The sequence below is a fragment of the Microtus pennsylvanicus genome, chromosome X (assembly GCF_037038515.1).
Source record: "Microtus pennsylvanicus isolate mMicPen1 chromosome X, mMicPen1.hap1, whole genome shotgun sequence".
In the NCBI taxonomy this organism is placed as follows: domain Eukaryota; kingdom Metazoa; phylum Chordata; class Mammalia; order Rodentia; family Cricetidae; genus Microtus; species Microtus pennsylvanicus.
Genome location: NC_134601.1, coordinates 75,844,344 through 75,858,828, shown reverse-complemented (window position 1 = coordinate 75,858,828; position 14,485 = coordinate 75,844,344). Strand labels below are relative to the sequence as shown.

The window sequence follows — 14,485 nt, the reverse complement described above, 5'->3', positions numbered from 1 at the left end:
TCTCCATCTCTTCTGATTTATTTTAGTTTGACGTCAATTTTGTTATATATTAGTATAGCCACACCACTTGTTTCTTAGGTCTGTTTGATTGGAAAACCGTTTCCTAACCCTTTACTCTGAGCAAATGTCTGTCTTTGTGATTGAGATGTGTTTCTTGTAAACAGCAGAATGTTGTATCCTGTTTTCACATCCATTCTCTTAACCTGTGCCTTTTTATAAGTGAATTGATTTTATTGATATTAAGTTATATTAATGATCAGTGGTTGTTAACTCCCGTTATATTTTTGGGGGGTGGTAGATTTTGTGTGTTTCCCTTCTGTGAGTTGTTCTAGTGGAAGGTTGGTAGATGTCTGAGTTATTGTGGGTGATGTTGGGTTTCTTGGGTTGTGATTTTCCTTCTATTACTTTCTGTAAGGCTGGGTTTGTGGCTACGTAGTGTTTAAATTTGTTTTTATCCTGGAATATCTTGTTTTCTCCATTGATTGTGAAAGAAAGCTCTGCTGGGTATAGTAGTCTGGACGTGCATCCATGGTCTCTTAGTTTCTGCAGCACATCTAATCCAAGATTTTCTGGTTTCCATGGTTTCCATAGAGAAGTCAGGTGCAATTCTTATAGGTTTACCTTTATATGTTACTTGACGTTTTTCCTTTGCAGCTTTTAATATTCTCTCTTTATTCTGTATGTTTTGTGTTTTGATTATTATAAGGTGAGGCGGTGGGTTATTTATTTATTTATTTATTTATTTATTTATTTATTTATTTTTGGATCCTGTCTATTCGGGGTTCTGTATGCTTCTTGTATCGTCATAGGAATATTCTTTTTTAGGTTGAGAAAGTTTTTTTTCTATAATTTTGTTGAATATATTTTCTGGGCCTTTGAGATGTAATTCATCTCCTTCTTCTACCCCTATTATTCTTAATTTTGGTCTTTTCATGGTGTCCCAGATTTCCTGGATGTTTTTTGTTAAGAATTTGTTGTATTTGAAGTTTTCCTTGATCAGTGAATTTATTTCCTCTATAGTATCTTCAGCATCTGAGATTCTTTTCTCTATCTCTTGTATTCTGTTGGTTATGCTTGTCTCTGTAGTTTCTGTTCGTTTACCCAGATTTTCCATATCCTGCCATCTCTCGGTTTGTGTTTTCTTCATTGCCTCCATTTCAGTTTTCAAGTCTTAACCTGTTTCCCTTACCTGTTTGATTACTTTTTCTTGGTGTTCCTGGGTATGTTTGAGTGATTTATTCATTTCTTCTTTTTGTTAGTCTTCTCATCCATTTCTATAAAGGAGTTTTTCACATCCTGTTTAATGTTCTCTAATAGTTTCATAATGTTACATTTAAAGTCTATTTCTTCTACTTCTTTTGAATTAGGTTGTTCAAGTCTTCCTGTTGTATGTTGCTGGATTCTGGTGTTGTCATGTTGCTTTTCAGATTGTTGGAGGAATTTTTGCATTGAACTCTGCCTTCAAATGCCGTTAGGAGAGTCTTGTTGGCTTGGTCTTATCTTTGCTGTATCTATCTGTTTACTTGTTTTTTTTTCTTGGTCTGCCCTGTCTTAGGTCCCCTTAGCACTGGAGTTGTCTCTCAGATCATCTCCACCCTGAAGTAGGCTATGGTTGTGGATCTAAGGACCACACAGATGGAACGAAGTGCTGGCGGGGGGGGGGGGGGGGGGGGGGGGGGGGGGGGGGGCTGGGATGGAATGAGTAGAGAAAGGCAGTAGCCAGGGAGAGGCCCCTCTTCATCGCCAAAAAGTTTAGGGGACTGGGGGGGTGCCTGCTTTCCCAGGGTTTCTGGCCGGTCGGTCAGGCACTCACTTACCCCTCCGGATGGAACTTCTGGTCCAGTATCAGAGCCATCTGCTGGCCAGGGGCCTTGCAGACAAAAGGGTGGGATTACTGGGTATAGACTCAGTGGAACAAAGAAACTCCTGCAGCAGTTGCACTCACCACTTTGTCCCCAGACCCTCAATTACAAATAGGCAGAGTTGGGGGATCCTGTGACCCCGCAGATGGAAAGGGGTGCTTGGGGGCAAGCTGGGATGGGATAAGAAGAGAAAGGCAGTAGCCTGGGAGAAACCCCGCTGAATGGCCAGAAAATTTAGGGGATTAAAGGGTGCCTGTGCTCCCTTCTCGGGGAGGCTGATGGCCGCCGGTTGGGCACACTCAAAACTTCTGATGGATCTTCTGGTACAGCTCTCCAGTATATTTTTAGCTATGCAAGAAATTACAAAGTTTTGTGTCATTATGTCTAGTTTTTCAGTTTGGTTCTATTGATTAATGTCTTTTTTTTTTAATGCCAATGCCATGCTGATTTTCTTTTTACTATCCTTGTGTAATATAACACAGATTGAAATCTGAAATGATGATGCCTCCATCAGTTCATTTATTATTCAGGATTATTTTAGCTCTCCTGGGATTTTTTGTTTTGTTTTCATAAGAAGTTGAGGGTTTTTTTTCTATTTCTATTAAGAATTGTGTTGGTATTTTAATTCTGATTGTACTGAATCTGTAGGCTGCTTTTGGTGGATGACTACTTTCACAAAATTAATCCTATTGGTCTATGAACAAGGGAAATATTTCAATCTTCCATGACCTAAAAGTTTTATTATACAAGCCTGTCATTTGCATGCTGAGATTTATGCCAACATATATTTTTGAGGTTATTGTGAAAGGTATTGTTTCCTTGTTTCCTTTTCAGTATGTTTTTCATTTGTATATAGGAAAGCCATTAATTTTTATGTGTTAACCTTGTGTCCTGCTACTGTGCTGAAAGTATTTATCAGTTGTAAAATATTTCTGGTGGGGGTCTTAGGGTCTTTTTTGTATATAAATTATATTCTCTTCAAATAAAGACACACTCTGTTCTTTCTGATTTGATCTCCTTCAGTTTTCCATTGTTCTAGCTACATACTATATCAAGTTTGTATTGAGAAAAAGTATATCCTTATCTTATTTCTGATTTTAGTGGAAGTGTTTTGAGTTTTTCCTCCAATGAGATGGTTGGCTATGAACTTGGTGCTCCTATGTTGAGATCTGTTCCTTGAATTCATAATCTTTCTAGGGATTTTATTACAAATGGATCTTCAATAATTTTGTGTGATTTCTACTGTTTCTATTGTTAGTTATATCCATATTTAAGCCATGGTAGTCAGATAGGAAGGATGTAATTTCAGTTTTATAATGTATTTTGACACTTGGTTTGTGTCCTATTATGTGGTTAAATTGGAGAATGTTCCATGAAAAGCTGGAAGAAAATTTATTCTTTTGTGTTAGAATGAAATGTTCTGCAGATATCTGATAGGTCCAATTTGATTTATGATGTTATTTAACTCCAGTGTTTCTCTGTTTAATTTTTTGTTGGTGACCTTTCCATTTGCAGTACCAGGGCATTAAAGTCATCCACTAATACTGTGTTAAAGTCATTATGTGAATTTAGCTGAAGTAATGTTTTTTTTTTATGAAGTTTAGTGCCCTTGCATTTGGCACATGAATGTTAGAATTGTGATGTTCTCTTGATACATTTTCATTTTAGAAGTATATAGTGTTCTTCTTTATCTCTTATTATTTTTGGCATGTGGTCTATCTTTTAAATTATTAAAATGGTTAGACCTGCTTCTTTATTGTGTCCATCAGCTTGGAATATATTCTTCCATTCTTTTATCCTATAATGATACTCATTTTTGATGATGGGGTGTATTTCTTGGATGCAGCAGATAGATGGATCCTTTTAGCTATTACCATCTGTTAGTCTGTGTTTTTTAATAGGGATTTTTTGGACGAAAGTTGTTTTTTATTGATTGTTATTGAGCTCTACATTTTTCTCTGCTCCCTTCCCTGTCTCTCCCCTCCCCTCTTCAACTCTCCCCCAAAGTCCACATGCAGAAAATTATATTGAAAGATTTTATTGATTAATGTATATTGTTCCTCTTATTTTTTTGTTTTGTTGTGGACTCCATTATTTAATCCACTGTTCTCAAATTATTTATTTCTTGTGTCCTCTTAGGTGTAGTTAAATTACTTTTCAGTCCAGGTTTTCTTCTGGTATGTTCTGTAGAGCTATAGAGGTGGATTCATGAAGAAAAATTGCTTAAATTTATTTTTATCATAGAATTTTTTTCTCCACTGGTTATGATTTATACTTTTACTTCGTATAGTAGTCTGGGTTGTTTTCTGTGGTCCCTCAGAAATTGAAGATCATCCATCCACATCTTTTTAACTCTCAGAAACTCCATTGAAAATCCAGGGGTTATTCTAGTGGGCCTACCTTTATATATGACTTGTTCTTTGCCCCTTGCAGCTTTTAACATCCTTTCTTTGTTCTGTACAATTAGTGTTTTGATTACTTTGTGTTGTGGGGAGTTTCTTTTCTGTTCCTGTTTATTTGCTGTTCTGCATGATTCTTGTACCTTGATAGGCATCTCTTAAGTTGGAGAAATGTATGGTATTTCTGTTCCTGTTTATTTGCTGTTGATTCTTGTGCCTCGATAGGCATCTCTTAAGTTGGAGAAATGAATGGCTTTGTTAACAAATATTTGTGAGTCTTTGACTTGGCTTTCTTTTTCTTCCTTTATACCCACTATTTATAGGTTTGGTTTTTTTCATTGTGTCCCTGATTTCCTGAATGCTTTGTTCCTGGGTTTTTATTAGATTTAATATTGAGGTATTTGTTTCTGTCTTATTATTATACTTTCTGTGTCATGTATTCTGTTGGTGATGCTTACCTTTAAGGATTTGTTTACCATCCTGAGTTTTTAACTCCCAACTTATTTTAAATTGTTTGAGATTCTGTTATTTCCTTGTTTAATTATTCTTTTATGCCTTGAATTGTTTTCATTATTTTATTCAACAGTTTGTATTTTCACAGTCTTCAATAAGGCATTCATTCATACTTCTATAAGTTAATTCAACATAATCATAATTGCTATTTTAAAATACATGTCTTCTGCTTCAAGTAAAATGCTTTTGTCAGGGCCTTTCAAAATAGAGCTGCTGGCTTCTGGTTGAGGAATTTTGTTTAGTTTTGTATGTTTGTGTTTGTAGGCTGAAACATCTGGATTTATGATGTTTGACGTATTTCTTGTAGTAGGTATCTGATCTCAACTTCTTTGATTGAGTATTCCATGCTTTGGTGGCTATTTCCCACTTTGGGTCCTAGACACATTTATTGACTATGGGATTTCTGGTACAGAGTGTTTCTGTGAGTTAAGAGTGTCACAAACAAATGGAGATAGTCTAGAAGAAAGGGGTGAATGGGGTGGTGGGAAAGAACTAGGAAGACTCTGATTCTTCATCAAGATGTGGGATCCATAAGGAATTGTGGCGGGTTGGGAAGAGGGGTTCCTTGAGCAGGCAGTAGCAGGACTAGGAATTAATCTGGAGAGAAGAGAATATGACAGGAAGGACAATAAATGTAGCTTACATGTGCCTTAGCCCAATGTGGCCACTTGGATCCCTTGTAGAGAGTGGTTCTGTGGATTGAGGCAGGGAGTGGGGATCACAAAGGAATGGATATAGGATAGAAGAAAATGTGAAAGAGTGCAACAGGAAGGAACTAGGAGGGCCCTGTATCCACAGCCCTTTACTTCAAGTATCTTCAGGATTGTTCACTAAATCTCATTTGACACAAGTGTTTTCTCTGATTTTTCTTGTTGTTTCTTCTCCTTCTTATATTACCTTGACTTGGTGTCTGATATAATTTCATAAGGTTCTGTTGTTCTGGTGACTTTTCTCTTTTATTTGGAATGGTGGAGCTCCATTCATTTAGGCTGAAAGTTTTTTATCTTGTCCCTACAATTTCAACTAGTTTTCATTACAACTACAAATATATTTTTCCATATATCCAGTTAGTAGTTTATTTTTATCATTTCATTTTTTTCAACTCTTGAATTTACAACTGGTGTTTCCTTGAATTTATAATGTTTAGGCTTTTATTTATTTAGTAATTGTCCCTATAATTTCTCTAGTATTATTTTAGTATTAACTGACCAATATTTATACTTACTTAAGGGGTAAAATATAGTAATCAATATATAGGTACATTAAGTAATGATAAAAGGCATGCAGTTAGATTATTTACCATTCCAAATATATATTATATCTTTGTAGTGATGATCAAACTTAGTTCATCAGTCTTGATGGCAAAGAACTTTACCCCTGAGCCATTACACCAAACCCCTGTACTTCTTCTTTTGAGAAGCATTTACTTATTTAATTTGGTCATTTGTGTATTAGAGTATTTGCTTGGCTTCTGTGTTATCTTTTTCAGTTCTTAATATATATTTTAGATATTAATCCCCGTAAACTGTGTAACTGGCAAAGATTTTCTTTTATCATGTTTTCTATCATCTAAAGGCTGTCTCTTTATTCTGTCATTTCTTTTGCTGTGAAGATGTGTTTTAATTTCATGAAATAGTATTTGTCACTTCTTGATATTATTTACTGAAATATAAGTAAAGTTTTTTTCTTTTCAAACACAGTGACTTTTTAAAGAGAGTAGAATTACAGCCAGCATTTTATTGAAAAGTCTAAAACTAGAAAAGTATGACAAATGTAAATTTAGACACATGAACATTACTAACACAGAAAGAAAGTTGAAGGATGACCAAAATTAATTTCATTTATGTGAGGACACTTCTTTTTTAATGTAACTTTAACAAGACATAATAATATACATATACTATAATGGGTCATTTAGATATGATATAAGAAAATTTCCATATTATGTCATATTTCAGAATTGATGGTAATACATGAAATGTTTGAAATTTATTTTCTCAGAAGATAACTGAAAGGCTTAAACATGATACTTAGAAGAATTTTTTGAAATACCATATATAATTATAAAATATACTTGATTAAAAAATTAAAGATAACATTGATTTACAAGGTAAATAAAAAAGAAAAATATTAAAATTTCTACATTATAGAAGTGGATACAAAATGACATTTATTTCCTAAATAGCTATCTAAAAGCACAAAACTTTACTTATACTTTAGGAATGAAAAAAATGGACAAATGGTGAGGGACTTAACTCAGTAATCTATTATCACCTAAAAATATTCAAAGACAGGAAATAGTGTTACTATAAGGAGAAACTTGAATTGCTAACTGAAAAAAATGGCAAGAATTTGGTAGAAAATATTTCTGTCTTTTTCTAGAATCATATAATCACTTATATCTGTTTCCTCTAGACATGGTTGTCTAGTCTTTAAGAAAGTTTTTTTGTTATACTCTTCTAAGCACATGACAGGATTAGATTTTACACAGAAACTAATATTGTTTACCCTAATTTTCATATAACAGGTAGGGAAATTTTTTCTGAATACTAACTCCAGATCTCTAACAAAGAGAATTTTAATCAAATGGTAGTTACATGCAATCCAAAGACTGGGTTGCATGGGACTCTTCTGTTATTTAGGCATGGGGATTAGTTTGTAGGAATATAGATAATGAACAAACATCCCATAATGTGTCTATCATGTCTATATTTAAATATGAGATTTTACTCAGGAAGGTTATACAAAGCCTATCAAGCTCTAGTTTGTAACTAGTCAAGTTGACACCCTCTCCAGTGTAAATGCTTTATTGTGTTGTCTTTTGTGTTTAACTAAAAAGCTATAACTTCATGATTTATTTGTTTTTCAGACAATAACTACAACTGTCTTACCATATGAACCTGCCATACAATATACATTCCTTCAGAATCAAAGAGTATCTGAGAGTTGTTCATCTTCACAAAGAGTTGACACTCCAAGGTAACTCTCACTAATAATCAGATCTATCTATATACAATTTTCACCTAGACTTGAATGCAAAAAATTCTATTTTTAATTTACAGTACACTTTAAAAGTGATACTTGATACCTAAAAATTGATATGTTGACTAGATAGTGACAAGAAAATCACATGTTAACAAGGCATTATCTTACTCAGAGAAATAATTTTAGGTCCATCAGAAAATAGTTAATGTGAAGGCAGATGCGAATACCTTATATCAGGGAAGAGTATAAAATAAACACATTAATATTATTATTTTTTCACAAAAAGCTTAACGTTGCCTCTTGCTTTACACAGTCAACAGATAGGACTATATGCTCCATAGTATTTTCTTACAGAAGAATTTCAACAGAGATAATGCTTTAGTACCAACTTGTAAATATTTAATCATGCATTTATGTTTGTTTTTCTTGAAGTGATGAAGGAACAGTTACATCGGAACATGATGAAGAAAACAAATCTAAAATGGAAAGTCCTGATACAAATGCATCTGAAACTTTGGGGAGTTCTTTTTACTATAAAACATTTGAAGACCTAACAATTATTGAAAGTGATACTCCTCTTATGGACTCTGGTTCTGAAAGATGTGCAATTGATTCTGACTCTGACCGAGGTGTTGTCTCAGATTTTGAGTTAGAAGAACAATCTAAGGGCTCTGGATCAGTAATATGGGGAGTAGATTCTGACTCAGAAAAGTCCCCTAGGGATGCAGACTCTAGAAAACAACCATTAAAAGCAGAAAGTTATCAAATGGGTTCAGTCTCAGTTGAAGACTTGACCAAGACAGAGCAGCTGCTGGTGAGAATTGAACAGGTGGAATCTGAATCTCTGAAAGACTGGGTGCTCTCAGGCTCAGAGAAATCCCTGGAAGATTCTGACTATGAAAGAGACTCAGCCTCTAATAATGAAAGAAAGAAAGAAGAAAAACGTCAAATGGCTTCAGATTCCATAAAACGTCTAATGGAATCTGAAAAAACAATGATGGACACTGAAATTTTCTGGATGATACCTGATTCTGAGAGTTATGCAGTAGACTCAGGTACAGAAAAAGATAGAGCATCAACGTCTAAGGTACATATGATACAGGTGGAAAAGCAAAGATCTAAGAGATATCTGGTGGACTCTGACTCTGAATCAAGTGAGATGGACTCAGATTTAGAAAGATGTGTGCTAGCCTCAGCAGCTATGAAACGTTTCATGGAAACAGAAACATTTCATATGAGCACTGCTAATAACAAGCCCACAAAGGATTCTTGGTCTGAAAGAACAGTGACCTCAGACTCTGAAAGCCCTGCGATGTCCTCTGATTCTGTGAAGCACATAAAGAAAGCTGAAGCATGCAAAAGTACCTGTAATTTGGAAAGACTCAAGGTGATTCACAAGTCTGAGTCTCTACAGCAGTGGTTAGATGCTAAAATAGAAGAGTTAGATTCTGGTCTTAGTGGATACTGGGATAGCTCTGGAAAGTATCATTTTCAGTCTATAGTACCTCAAGATAGCTTTGGAAAATGTCAGGGTAACCTTCAAACATTTCAGAGTATCACTGGAAAAGATCAAATAGACTCCAGTTCTGAAAAACATCAGGAAAAAGCTGGAAATGAAAGAGATAAAAATGAACCTGAAAGTAAAGGACACCCCATAAAGAAAGAGAAAGGATTTGACAATGAGGGGTTTCAAATGGTTAAGGAAAGAGAAGAACATCTCATGAAGTCTGACCACCATGATTCAGAAAATGAAGCACACCGACTTGGTGCTCGCAGAAAGGATAATCGTCCTCCAGGTATGCTAAAATATTTGTGGCCTTTAAAAAATACCTTATAAGCTTCATTAATGGCATCATAACATTTTCCCAAATGTCAGTAACTGATATATTTTGGTCTTAAACTTAACACTTTAAAATACTAATAAGAAATTCAGAGACTAAACATCATAATACCAGATTTTTATTTCACTTTCAAAAAAAAGAATATCATCTTGCTTTAGGTAATTTTTATCTCTTCTATATTATTATAAAATAAACATGAGTAACAGATAAATGCAAACTATTCCTTGAAAATTAAGAAACTTCAGGGACAACTTTATAAGAGAGGAAAGGTAATTTAAAAGCTGATGTACTTAGTCTTTTATACTTAAATCTTTTTTTCCAAATAAGTAGGAAAAAAATCCTTTTATTTATTCCAGGATGATGGTAGCTAAATTTAACATTGTGTTCTTAGGCCATAATAGACAGTGTTTTTATAAGCATTTTTTTTTACTTACTCTGTGGATTTCTATGTAGCTGGATGGCTGTCTCCTGATGTCCTCCTTCTTCTTGGGCTACCTCTCAGCAACTCTTTTTCCCAGATTTCTCCTACTATATATTCTGTCTGCCTGCCAACCATGCCTATCCTTTTTCCTGCCTTACTATTGGCCATTTAGATCTTTATTAGACCATCAGGTGTTCTAGACAGGCAAAGTGTAACAGCTTCACAGAGTTAAACAAATGCAGCATAAACAAAAGTAATACACCTTAACATAATATCCCCAATATTGTGTAGTAAACATTATTTTACATAATATTATTTTATTAGTAATTGGAAATAACTGAGTCTGTTTAATATGACTCTAGGTTTTTGGAGGCCTCTTACCCTGCCTACTAAGCTTGGTGAGGAAAAGAAAACTGAAGAGCAAAAGTCTGTACAGCAAAGAGATAACAGAGGTGAGTATATGCAGTAGAAATTGTCTGAGAATTTAGTCATGCTATTTGTTAATATTTTGGAAAATAAATTCAGAATCTGAAGAGATAGAGTGGTTGCAAAGTAATATAATACACAATAGTACTTAATTTAGTACTTAATACATAATAATACTAAATTATATGATTTACTACAAAGAAAAAACAGCACAACCAAAAAGACATGAAATAAAGTCTAATAAAATATATGATATATTTGTATATATATAATCAACCCAGGAACTTTTTTTGCAGTATATGGTGTTTTCCTGCAATGCTGGTTAAACTCCAAATGCTTATCTATAATGTGTTTTTAATAGTTTAGGATATAATTCTTCCAATAAAGTATGAAGCTCAGTGTTTTTTAAATATATTCACAGATACATGCAACTATCGACTCTATTAGAGTATTTTATTAGTACAGTGACAACTCTGTGCCTATTACCTATGTATCTTCCCCTACCCCATCTTTCCCTCTGAAACAACTAATCAACTTTTTGTCAAATTTCCTATTTTACTTATTTTATATGAATTGAATCATATGATGAATTCTACCTCATGACTTCATTCATTTAATTAGTATAACTAATCCAAGATTACTCTATTATAGTGTGTATCTTAACTTTTATGATTGAACAACAATCCATATTAGGCATTATCACTTTTTATTTGTAGACATATACAATGATGGGCATTTGGATTCATTTCATCGCACATATAAGGCTACTCTATGTTCTAAAAGATTCTGTAATGGAATATGTTTCATTTCTTGCCAGTAATATACCTAGAAGTGAAGTTGCATCAAAACCCATATTTGTTGCTTAATGAATTGTCCCAAAGTTATATACTGTTTTGAAAGTTAATGTATAGATAGAGATAACATTATACAGACTGAACAGTTTGTGTTAAAAAAATAGTTAAAAAATAAAGAGGACACCAATTTGAAAGAGAGCAAAGAGGAATACATGGGAAGGAGAAAATTATGTAAATATAATAGCAAAAATATTTTTATTTATTTTAACTTTTTTTCTATGAGCTTCATAGGTTTGTATCTTACATTTAAATAATTAGTCTATTTGGGGAATTTTTTTTGGCATAGTGTAATGTAAAAGAATCTTTTTTTTTCAAGTGGCTGCACCTTACCCTGTTATCATTTGTTAATAAAATTATTCTTTTCTGCATGGAGTGTTTTTGACACTATTGTAAAAATCAGTTTAAACTGATCCATAATTTCATGTATAGATTGTAATTTTGCCATTGAGCTTCCTGCTTATTATTGTAACAATACCACACATCATTTCAATAAAATCTGCTGTGTGGGCATTTCAGCACCCCAAAAATTCCCTTTGTGACCCATATTCAGAGTATCTGTCATGGTACTGTATGATAAAGTTTTGTCAGCAGAGTACTGCTAAGTTGGGAGGGGTAAATTAGGACTGTATAGTACTAAATGAGGTGAAAAGTTGTTGGGAACTGTCACATTGGATCCAAGCAGTGTGCCAGCTTTGTACTATATCATTTCCATATTTACTCTTTTATATTTTTGCCTCCACAAAACCATGGACTTGACTGGTTAGTAGTGTTTCAACCTCCTGAGAAATGAAACTCTTTATGCTGTCAGGTCATATATTTATCTTCAAACCAGTTTCCTTTCAGTCCATATTTTAAACCCAAAACTGCCCCAACTGTCTGTTCTTTATTTTCCCATTTTATTCTTATTTGTATTTAAATTACCCTCCTCAAAATTCATTGATTTTTGTCTTTTCATAATGTCCCCAAGATTGCATAAATTCTGCTCACAGACATTTGTTTGATTGAGTATTCCAAGTCCTCTTACTTGCTTTTATGCCCTGTTAGTCTGTCCTCCCCTGATCCATTCTTTTTGTGAGGTTTCCATTTCCATTTTACTTTGGTATTCTTCAGTAATTCCTTATTGAACACCATTTTCCTATCCTGCATTACTTCCTTATTTCATTCAGCTATTTTGCATGTGTTCCCTTAGAATTTTTTTTGTAGATTTTTATCCTGTTTTCTTTGTATACTCTGTATAAGTTGCTTTTAGGATTTACCTGCACCACTAACTAGGGCAAAAATCAGTGACTGGCTAGGATAGGCCCTAATGCTATTATTAGGCTAAATTAATATAGTATTAAACTGTCTCCTATGTTCTTATCTTTATATTCATTGATTAGTGAATCTCATAACCGTCCTCAGAAGAACTTCTTTTTTCACTACATGAGAATTAGTACAAAGACCCACAACCAGTTAGTGTGCAAAGAATAAGAGACTGGAGTGCTCAACATTAAATGAAATTTTGTGTTACACTGCCTTTTCTCAACATTAAGGGATCATTACAGAAGAAGGGATGAAAAAAAATAAAAGCCAGAAGGAGTAACTATCCATAACAAAACAATATATGCCTATCATGAGAGCATAGTTGTACATATAAATTCAGAGTGGCTAGGGCTACACATTATGAAAGACTACCCATGCTCCAGTAGATGATCCCACAGACATACACATATAGGCAGTACTAAGTGGACTCAGAGGGTATTAAATTTAAAAGACAGATTAAGTTGGGAGGGAAAGGTAGAGAGTGTAGAAGATGGATTGGAAGGGAGAAAGTGAGTAGACTGAATCCAGAATTATATGAATGTATGAATATTAAATATAGTACTTATTAATAAGAAATATATATTTAACAAATGCCATTTTAAAAAAAATTTAGGCACAACATGTCGCTAATTCATTCTTGAAACACTATTAACTTCTTTCCAAACCCAATTCAGACACCAGTCAAGGGTAAAGGAAACCTTTCAAAACAGAAGTTTAAGGAATGATTTTAATAAATCTGTATGCAGTTTGCTCTGTTAGACCTTCTCCAAGATGTCTTTTCATGAAAATTGTTACTAATAAAACCCCTATATGGCAAGATAGAAACTGAATAAATGATCCTAGTTTATACTTTTTAATCTTCCCTCATCTAGTTAGAACAAAAGCCCCTTACCAGAAAAGTCTATCTTTAAAAAAAAACTTCAGGCCATCAATTCAGTCACAGGGTAACTAACAGTTAAGTTTGAGCTGACCTGAAAGCCTTGCATGCTCAGATTTTATTGTAATAGAGTTCACAAGCCATACATATAGTCCCAGAAGGGACATTTGTTGCCCTTGAAAACACATCCTAAGTAAAACAAATATTAGTCAGACAATATATGTTAACTGGTTTCTCACTGTGGCTTCTCACCATAGATTTTACTTTCCTTAGTTTAATTTTTAGTATAGTTCACTTAAGTTAGTTCTGTCTGTTTTCAGAACAGCTGCCTAAAAGCTGATGGACCCAGGTGTTTTTCTTTGATCAACATACCAGTTGATACCTTGAAATGCTTTACTTTCCATGAATGTGTGTTGAAAGTGTTAGAACTAAAACTACCCCCTACCATTTCATATTCAGTGCTACCTTCTGTGATTTTAGGCTTATCCGCAAAATAAATTTAATGAACTTATAGCACCTCGAATCACCAGCCAATTAAGTTTTCCTTCAGAAAATAGGAGAAACTAACAGAAACAATTGTAAAAAGCAAGTATCATTAATTCTTATTTAGAATCATATGCCTAGATTTGTAAGGCTTATAATAATTTATTGTTATAAAATTAGTGTATGACATCATCTATATCTGCTGTATTTTCAGTTATCTGATACTTTATCAAGATCTTTTCTCTTGATTTACTTATATGCAAATGTAACAAAAGCATTTTGTAGAATGTTTGTAGACAACCAGAAGTACAAGTCACAAATCTTTTTAAAAAACCTTTAAAAGTGGCCGTATGTGATAGTTCATCACTCATAGTATAATCTGATGATCAGCCTATAAAAAATCACTTCTTTTCTGGTGTTAGCTGCATTTAGCAATCAAATTTCTGTATTAATTATTAGACCAGAAAATAAAGTAAGTTGGGATCTTAGTGCATTGTTATAAAACACACTAATATTGAAATT

The 14,485-nt window shown here is 33.7% G+C and overlaps 1 protein-coding gene across 1 annotated transcript in view; it reads left to right on the top strand.

The window, feature by feature from the left end:
- LOC142840369 (uncharacterized) overlaps positions 1–14,485 on the top strand; it is a 248,668-nt gene that overhangs the window by 216,047 nt on the left and 18,136 nt on the right. The window contains exons 9-11 of the mRNA XM_075956922.1: positions 7,644–7,753; positions 8,192–9,555; positions 10,384–10,473. Of these exons, the coding sequence (XP_075813037.1) occupies positions 7,644–7,753; positions 8,192–9,555; positions 10,384–10,473 (1,564 nt within the window). The remainder of the gene's footprint in view (positions 1–7,643; positions 7,754–8,191; positions 9,556–10,383; positions 10,474–14,485) is intronic.